The sequence below is a fragment of the Penaeus chinensis genome, chromosome 12 (genome assembly GCF_019202785.1).
Source record: "Penaeus chinensis breed Huanghai No. 1 chromosome 12, ASM1920278v2, whole genome shotgun sequence".
In the NCBI taxonomy this organism is placed as follows: domain Eukaryota; kingdom Metazoa; phylum Arthropoda; class Malacostraca; order Decapoda; family Penaeidae; genus Penaeus; species Penaeus chinensis.
In genome coordinates, this window is record NC_061830.1 from 12,479,991 (window position 1) to 12,489,990 (window position 10,000).

The 10,000-nt window shown below is 35.0% G+C and overlaps 1 protein-coding gene across 4 annotated transcripts in view; it reads right to left on the reverse strand.

The window, feature by feature from the left end:
• Positions 1–6,024: 6,024 nt before the first annotated feature.
• The window catches only part of LOC125031250 (autophagy-related protein 13-like), a 15,082-nt gene continuing 11,106 nt past the window's right edge, over positions 6,025–10,000 (reverse strand). For all 4 annotated transcript variants that reach the window (XM_047621904.1, XM_047621902.1, XM_047621901.1 and 1 more), the window contains exons 5-9: positions 9,879–10,000; positions 9,655–9,768; positions 9,208–9,448; positions 8,426–8,566; positions 6,025–7,423 (exon numbers count right to left, since the gene is read on the reverse strand). The exon at positions 9,879–10,000 is cut by the window's right edge and continues 71 nt beyond it. In XM_047621904.1, coding sequence (XP_047477860.1) covers positions 7,205–7,423; positions 8,426–8,566; positions 9,208–9,448; positions 9,655–9,768; positions 9,879–10,000 — 837 coding nt within the window. In that variant the 3' untranslated portion in view covers positions 6,025–7,204. The remainder of the gene's footprint in view (positions 7,424–8,425; positions 8,567–9,207; positions 9,449–9,654; positions 9,769–9,878) is intronic.

The following is a 10,000-nucleotide window of genomic DNA, read 5'->3' on the forward strand; positions in this document are numbered from 1 at the left end:
ACTATATTAACACAGTTCACAACTACAGGAAAATGAAGCACCATCACATAGTACATGTAAATAAGGAAAACAGAATTGCTTATCACATCACAAAAGAGTAAGTCATGGTATTACATAAATATTTTTAAAAGTTTGATATAAAGTATCAAGTCTCTTGATAAAATGGCAGGGGGTAAGAAGTAGAACGTGTTTCAGATATGTTTCTGTGAAATAGTCTACAGATCTATGGTAAGTAACTTAATTCTGTCATTGTGATGATAACCCTTCAACAATTCTAAAGACATTAAAAAGTTACAGGAAGGATATTAAATAACAGCTAGTTGATTTATGCTGAAATAAAAACAAATATACTTATACAAGCAATCCGTTATGGCCTTGAAAGACCATAACAAACGGTTGGATTCTTATCTTTTGCTTATTTTCTTCCTTAAGACACAATTGACACATCTCTAAGGCAACATTTCATAACTATTGACAGATTCCTGTTTGGGAAGAAAGGAAAAAAGTCTACATTCACAAGGCTTTGCTACACATGTGCAGATGTATACTGCACACACAATATATATATATATATATATATATATATATATATATATATATATATGTATATGTATATGTATATGTACATATGTACACACACACGCACATGCACAGGCACACACACGCACACGCACACGCACACACACACAGTGATTACATATATATATATATTGTGTGTGAATGCATGTATGTATACATATGTGGATCAGCAGAGAAACAGAAAATTAATAACTATATAGGTATTTGATTATTGTTTTCTCTTGAGAATGATATAAATCATGAAACTCCACATCAAATATGTTTGTTGTCAAATCTCTCTTTATTCACTAGTTTACTCCAAAATATTAATGGCTGTAACAAGGTATATTTGTTTACAGTCCTTTTTTTGGTCAGTTGAGTAAAACTTATAATGCACTCATGCTTTTCACTTCCAATAATGTGTGATTCAAGTAAATAGTCTATCTAACTTGTACACCAGTTTCACATCCCTACCACTGTTATTCTAAGTACAGCAAAGTACCTCATGGAATATGTACCTTTAACAGTATTTCTTAAAGCAGCCATGTTCTTAGATTTTTTAAAGCATCTTTCTTTACAGGAATCAATTCAGTCAATTCTCTGTAAAAATATTGTGGCTTTATAAATAAAAAAGTTTATTCTTGCACTGAGTTGGCTAGATTTCCTTTAAAATAAGCTGATTAATCTAAATCTAATGTGCATATGAGTATAAAAAAAACAATATAGATGCCCATAGACCTGAGCAAAAGGGTATAAACTGGGTTTCACCTTGCACAAAAAAGAACTCAAAGTGAATTCAAAAGAAAATAGATAGATAAATACAAATAATTGGTATTTCCACAAACATATTTTGCAAATCTTGCTATAATTTGCTTGAGTGAAAAGTTGATCTTTGATAAAATAGCAAAAATTCTTCTTCATACTAAGTGAACTATAACACTCCATAGAGTCTGAAAGTAATATATTTTTTTTTTAAATAAATTACTAAAACTAGCACATTTATTTTTAATATGCAGTATAATGTTTGGCAAGCAACGAATGGCCTAAAGATGTAATAAATATTATACACTATGCAAGCTGTTTAGTGAAGTAATGCCTACATCAGCAATTCTAAAATTTGTTGACAAACAAATCTTAAACTATTAAGTCAAACCGCTTTCAGTCTTGTCATCAGCATAGTACATAAGCTCAACTCATACAAAAATAGAGGCAAACTCTAAATATGAATACTGTCAACTGCACAAAATAAAGGCAATTAAATATATATAATGTAAATCAGGCTTAAAGAATCAACTTTTTTATTTCCAGGGTAACTAGGAAGGCAGTTGGAGGGAAAGTTATTTAGGTATTTACACAAGATTATCCTGAGTGGTTTTAGGTTATGCTGTTGACATTGCACAATCATATTTTTTGGTCTTTCATTATCCTATAAAGACATTGCATGCAGTAGCACTTCAAAAGCAAGTTCCTCTTCCCTAGTTTTGTGGACTTTTAAACCTGAAAATTCTTAGGTCAAATAAAGGGTACTACATTACTTGTCTTCTCTCTTGTGGTGTGATCTTGAGATTCTTTTTCTTCACAATCCACACCCTCCTAAATTTACTACAAAAAATACATTAGTAAAAATGTAATGTGAATAAAGAAACACTGAAAGGGAAGAGATGCAGAAGGTAAACATGGTGTTGGAGTGAAATTTAAAATAAAATTTTGTGACACACTTTTGACTTTCATGTATGGCAGATCTCACGGGAGCTAAAATTCAGACTATAGATTAACACATGGTCTGTGAGGAAGTATACTTCACAGTTTCATATGCTAACTCCAAAATGCAACTAAAAGAATTATTTTACTTTTCATTTTGATTATCACCAGTTTCTATTTCAGTCACCTTTATAGTCAATTAAAGTAATAGGTGGCAATGCAACTTTGGAAACCATAATCATGTCCATTTATTACTAAAACTTTGACCAAAACAACTTTTATGAGAAATGAACTCATAACAGTGGAAGAATAAAGTGAAGATTTTCATTTAGGTATTTATTTTTGGATTATTTTAATCCTTTTGTTTTTACATAGATAACAGAATAAAAAAAAAAGTTAAAAAAAGAAGGCAAAATTGCATTTGAATACAATGCTTTATGCTGAAATAAAATATATATTTTTTTATAATTGCAGATAAGCATTGTTAAAATAAAATATAATATTCACAATTTTATTTAAAAGGAAAGAAATTGTGTTAGCACAGAAACTCTGACATATTGCCAAAATCACAGCAAAACTTTAAAGAAAATGTTTAAAACTAATTTCATCAAATAAAATCTAATGTGGCTGGAGTAACCTTTCTGTATTCACATCACTACTACTGCACAAGTTTAAAAAGTCTCAAAGAAATAGGGCAGGTTTACTTCATAAAGCACAAGTCTTTTACACAGGCCCTGACCATCAGCCAATCATGTCCTTCTAAAGCCTGTAAATGCACAATGAAAAATGAAAACATCCTAAGAACTTAATAAGAGGCACTGCATGTCATTTAGAAGTCACCATCACATTTATGCAACAGCTGATATATATTTTTTATAGTCCATACAAGGAATACAGGACCAATGGAGCATTTAAAAGGATCAAGAAATCTGTGTTTGACACCTGAATGTTACAAATACTGCTGCTATTTACAAGCAAGTAATTTATGCCATGTAAGGGAAATATCCCCTCCAACAGCATTATTGGTCATGAAGTTAGGAAATAAAATTGAAATCAGAATGTTAAAGGAATATTTGCTACCACAACCACTCAAGCATTAATGACATCACAATATGAAAAGTACAACAGTACATCAAATTGTTACAGATAGTACTTTCTCAATTTTTGTTCAGGTTATCCGAAAATACTGACACAACTTTTGTCTATATACAAGAGTATGAAATATCACTCCCTTATCCAGTTCACTAACATCGAAAACATCATAACTGTTGCTGTTTTACAGTTACCCACCACTGTATCATAACAATAGTGAGGATGACAACAGTGTTTTTTTTATGCAAATATAAGATCCCATTGTTGTAATATGGATATCAGTATTCTAAAACTGAGAAAGTGAAATCTCAAAGCACAATTCATGGAAGTTATAGTTTCTTTTATTTTGGTTTCTAGCTAATGCTAAACATCGGTGCCTTTAACTTCTTATTTGGACACTCTCACCTTCTCTCTCTCTCTCTCTCTCTCTCTCTCTCTCTCTCTCTCTCTCTCTCTCTCTCTCTCTCTCTCTCTCTCTCTCTCTCACTCACTCACTCACTCACTCACTCACTCACTCACTCACTCACTCACTCACTCACTCACTCACTCACTCACTCACTCACACACACACACACACACACACACACACACACACACACACACACACACACACACACACACACACACACACACACACACACACACAAACACACAAACACACAAACACACTGTTAATTTTGTCTCACTTAACATTAGGGAAAGAGTACTAATCCTACCACCATTTTTTCCTCCCTCACAACTCCCTCACAAGTTCCACATTATTTACTTCCTTCAAATATACAACATTAATTCTGTTTAAAAGAAATGTGGAACTATCAGTAAACTGCATGCATGCATGCGTGTTATTTTGAAGTGGCTCTGGATGATCTGTGAATATATCTTTACTTAATTTCAGCATTCTCATTATTTGTACAAATCTGACCGATACTGAACTAGCACCAGACTGGGTACTTCAACATTCCCACACATTAATGATCCTTTGGTTATCTGCATATACTTTGCAGTTTAGGGATGAAATTCCCTATAGCATTTAGACTTCAATCCTTTATTCTGTCAGTCACTCTTACTTGTAGTACAACTGGTATACTTCATTCAAAGTTGCAAGTAGTCTAAAGATCCAGCATCTAGCTATGTGAAAACACAGGAAGCAGCTTTAAATTCGCAATATTATAAACATCAACTTCACGAACATCAGACAACCATGTGTTGGAAAATGGACATACATTTCATCTTTCTCTAGACAGCTCCAGCACTGGTCCATTGACTTAACATGAGTAACAAAACAGGTCCTTCTGAACAGAAAACGACCTGGACATATTGGAAGTTGATATTTGTTGTCTTATTTTGATTCTCATATTAGAGTACAGTGTAAATGACTTAAAAAGAAAAAAAGATGTTGATAAAACATGTACTATAATTACCATATTTCATTGTTCACAGATATGCCTTTGACTTTCAGTTTTCATTTATAACAAACATCAGTTTAAAAGAAAATATTCCATATGATTTCCCTGAATCATTAATCAGATCACATTATAAACTTAACATGTGCTGTCATAAAAATGAACTGATGGGCAGATTATTTTATCTAATATCAGGGCAAGGTGTTCAAGGTTTCAAAGAGCTTAACAATTAATAAATAAATATGGGATGAAAATATTCTGACAAAAGATAAATACAGCATGACTGCACACACACCCATACCCCCCCCCCCCCCCCACACACACATGTACGCACACACACGCACCCAAACACCCACCCACACACAACCATAGCCAACCATAAACAGATCCCCCTCCCCTCTACACACACAAACACACATATACACAAATATATACTGTCTTATGCACCCACATACATGCACACAAACATCTAAAAAAACAATGTATATAGTACACATAAATGTATATGCATTTTACCCAAGGAAGTGGGTTTATATACATACATACATACATATATATATATATATATATATATATATATATATATGTATATATCTGTACATCTGTATATCTGTATGTATGTATTAGAGTGAGTGAGTGAGTGAGTGTGTGTGTGTGTGTGTGTGTGTGTGTGTGTGTGTGTGTGTGTGTGTGTGTGTGTGTGTGTGTGTGTGTGTGTGAGTGAGTGAGTGAGTGAGTGAGTGAGTGAGTGAGTGAGTGAGTGAGTGAGTGAGTGAGTGAGTGTGTGAGTGAGTGAGTGTGTGAGTAAGTAAGTAAGTGAGTGAGTGAGTGAGTGAGTGAGTGAGTGAGTGAGTGAGTGAGTGAGTGAGTGAGTGTGTGTGTGTGTGTGGTGTGTGTGTGTGTGTGTGTGTGTGTGTGTGTGTGTGTGAGTGAGTGAGTGAGTGAGTGAGTGAGTGAGTGAGTGAGTGAGTGAGTGAGTGAGTGAGTGAGTGAGTGAGTGAGTGTGTGAGTAAGTAAGTGAGTGAGTGAGTGAGTGAGTGAGTGAGTGAGTGAGAGTGAAAGTGAGAGAGTGAGAGAGAGAGAGAGAGAGAGAGAGAGAGAGAGAGAGAGAGAGAGAGAGAGAGAGAGAGAGAGAGAGAGAGATGAGAAGAGAGAGAGAGAGAGAGAGACAGACAGATGGGGGGGGAGGGGGGGGAGAATGAAAGTGTCTGTGTGAGATATATATAAGAAAAAAAAATTAAGAATATTCCAACTGATATAAGAATATCTACTGATATATGACAAAGTTCCTTAAACCCACTAATGCTGGACAAATGCACTGTTCACTGGGATGTTTTATAAATTCTGTTTACACACAGATGGCTTTACAAGTGCTTGGTCATTAGGGCTTTGCTGAATTTTCATGAATAAAGTCTTATTTATATTACTATTACTATCACTATTAAAATAATTAGTGACACCATCACAATAAAAACAAAAACTTTGAACAAATATTCAAGTAATGGAGTAAACACGTGATTTCAAGGAAGCCTATGTACTGACTCCTACATGACTCAGTGCATCTGGAGCCATCCATGAGTACACAAAATTATAAGAATAATCTGCAGTGGACAGTGTATATATACATCCACTCGTGGTGTCCAAGGGTAATACATAAATAAAGTACATTATCCTCAATGAAGAAAAAAAGAAAAAGAAAAAAATCATCCCTTTAATTCAGCAGCCTCAAATAAAATAAGAATGAAAAAACTCAACTAAAAATTAACCTTTGCAGTTTCTGTTCAACTTGACTTGTACATCAACTCAAAGCATTCTTTGTCTCATGTTATTACAGCATAATATAATGAGGTTTATCATCAAAACATGGTGCTTTTTTCTAGTCTTGCATGGTCTAAATTGAGCCTTTGTGTTGAGTCAGTGTGAAATCTAAAACTTTTCACTGACTCTAAAATATTTTCTCTTTAGATGGTGATACCTTGTTGTCCGAAATCTGATATATATTTTTCTTAAAATTGTCAGAAAATTATAGATCTAAAAAGGATTTAATCTGTGTTTATATGAAAAGTTAGTATATATATATTGCAGTTTTTGGATGGATTTAGTTGCCTGTGTCAACAACATAAATATGAGAATCAGAAAAAAGAAAGAAAGAAAAACAGAAATCATTAGAAAAGACTAAGTAAAAAAAAAAAAAAAATCTTATTAGATTTTCTATATAATACAGCACTATTATGACATTATCAAACACACATCGGGAATTATATATATATATTCTCTTATGGGGGGAGGGTCAATGGGGCTAAACCTGCAACAATTAATATGATGACCACATACTGCTACAAACTTATATGTAACTTCTGCAAAAATGACCTAGTCATTATATTCATGATGAAGAAAAGCAAATCCCATAATAAATACACATATTAAAAGTACTACAGTTTGGTGCCACCTCAGTCAGGGCTGTTTGGACTGTTATCCGAGTGGAAAGACTTTACTAGTTCATCATATTCTTCCATGTTCGCCTCAAAGCTCAGGAGCTGTTCAGTAAGGTCACTGATTTCGTCTTCTGGGGTATCAGCAAACATACGGAGTGGGGGTGCACTTCGACACTCTCGGTAGAATGCACCTAGGTCATTTCCCGTTCCGCAAGTCCCACCAAATGGTGTTTTCTGGAAAAGGGTATATATATCCATGTATTTGCAGGTTCACTAACTACATTAACAAACAGCCAAATTACTGTTAATCTATGAATACAAAGAATTGGTTACCTTCACACAAGACAATCATTTAAAATATTAATGAACTCCTGCTTTCATATTCACCTGTTTCATTAAAAGTAGACATCCTTTGAAACCAAGGCCTAATATCTAGTTCTTACTGATAGACTAGGGACGCAGGACAAAATTCACACATCACAATGAAACCAAGAAGCTCTCAATATGACAGCGTAAACATCTTAAGAATATTTTTCATTGACCATTACCCTGCTGATGCCAGAACATCCACAGCAGTTTTGTTTTATCTACCTTGTTTATACATAGATGGCTCAAGTACCTCTAAGTTACCAAGGGACTGATTACTGATCTCATCCATTTACTTCAATTCCTTGAATCTTCACAAAGAGAAGTTCTTACTTCTATGACTGATATCATCCTTAATAGAAAAGAATACTAAGGATAGTACTATTAATAAAACATAAAAATGTATTATAATATAATAAAATAAAATCTCTTTTCATAAGAAATTCAGGGGATAAGGTAAACAGGTAAGATCAAGCAGGCCTAATATCTGACTACTTGGAGACTTAGAGCACGATGTGAAGCCATCTATGTGTAAAGAAAATTAAGAACAAATAAAATAAATTTGTCCAGCAAGAATAGTATTTTCAAGATAAATCTCATTATAACAGAAACAAAATTAAGCAAAATATGAATAAGGGTATTGTATCTCTCTTAAACCACCTGGATACAATGAATAAGATAAATGAGAGAATGTACACTGCAGTGAGAAAATACATGAGAAATGAGAGACATGGAAAAAAAGAAAGAAAGAACACACATTTAGCAAAGACATGAAAGAGAAAAGAACCACCAACATAATAAAAGTGAAAAAGGAAAAGAGATGAAAAACAAATAGTACAAGATGAAGAAAAAGAGAGAAATTCCACTAACCAGCTCCACCATAACAAAATCCGCTTCGTCTCTGAGTTGTGCTGAAGTAGTGGACTTGTGTGAACCGTCTGAAGCCGTCATGACGACTCGCTCACCAGTGTCCTGAGTCTGAATCCCTGCAGCCGCTGCTCCTGCTCTCTCCTGAAAAGGTTAACAGCGATTGTGTCATTCTATAAAACTAAAATTATTAATAAATATAGTCTGAAAATGAAAAATAATAACACTATAACTGTTTATAATAATTATAGTTATAATTATAATCCAAAAAAAATAACAAATAATAATAATACTAAAAATAACATTGATAATAATAAAATAACAAGAACAAATATAATAATAATAATAATAATAATAATAATAATAATAATAATAAAAATAACAACAACAGCAACAATAATAATGACCATAAGGCAAAAAGTTCCTTACCTACTACCCTACAATAAGAAAAGACTAACATAACAGAAATTCACAAGATGTAGAAGGACATGGTCTGTCTGCTGATTAATTCCTCAGAAAATATAATGCATGCTGCACACACACATGCGCAAAGATGCACACCCACTTGCACAGCCCCCCCCCCCTCTCTCTCTCTCTCTCTCCCTCCCTCCCTCCCTCCCTCCCTCCCTCCCTCCCTCCCTCCCTCCCTCCCTCCCTCCCTCCCTCCCTCCCTCCCTCCCTCCCTCCCTCCTCCCTCCCTCCCTCCCTCCCTCCCTCCCTCCCTCCCTCCCTCCCTCCCTCCCTCCCTCCCTCCCTCTCTCATGGGGAAAGATAGAGAAGATTACCTGTCCTGCTTTTTCCTGAGTGACAGCTGCTGAAGGATTACTGACCCCCTCTGCTTTGTCTGTTTTTTTATCCTGCTGGACCTCTATGGTGGATGTCAGTAGATTGGAAAAGGGAATATCGGGCAGGAAGAAGCCATCTGGCTTGGCTGGCTTGGCATCAACAAAGGCTACTGACACCTTCCTCTCAGGCTGTTGTTGCTGTTGCTGTTGCTGTTGAACATAGCCTCTGCAACTGCTGTCACTGAAATACCAATTAAGAATTAATTAAACTGAGAAAGAACAACAGGTAATATTAATTCCCGTGTATTTCTAGGGTGATAGTATCACGTAGCGCATCTTCAAAGAACATCATAACCGAATTTCAAATAAAGAGATTAATTCCTATCCGACTCTCCCTTCCAGATTTACTTCACCTGAATCCAAACCACAAACATGAGATCAAATTACCTGCTTGTTCTTGATCGAGGTGTTGATGGTTGGTCAAGGGGTGAAGCAGTAAAAAGTCTTGCTGCATCTTGGCTTTCATCAGATGTCTGAGCTGCCTCACTGCTGTCAGTTCCTCTGCATGGGGTAGCCCAAGATACCATTAACAAGACAGAAATCACAGCCAGTTATATTGAATCACTTATGTTTTATCTCCTTCTATTTTTCATCAACAGTTTGTTACACACCTATCTGCACCCCGTCGGCAGTGTCTTGGAGAAACCTCAGGTTTAAAATGATCACTCTTGAGCATTATAGTCTCATGAGCAGGACTACGACTAGGGGGGTTGAGTGTGATCTGTGTGCGGTA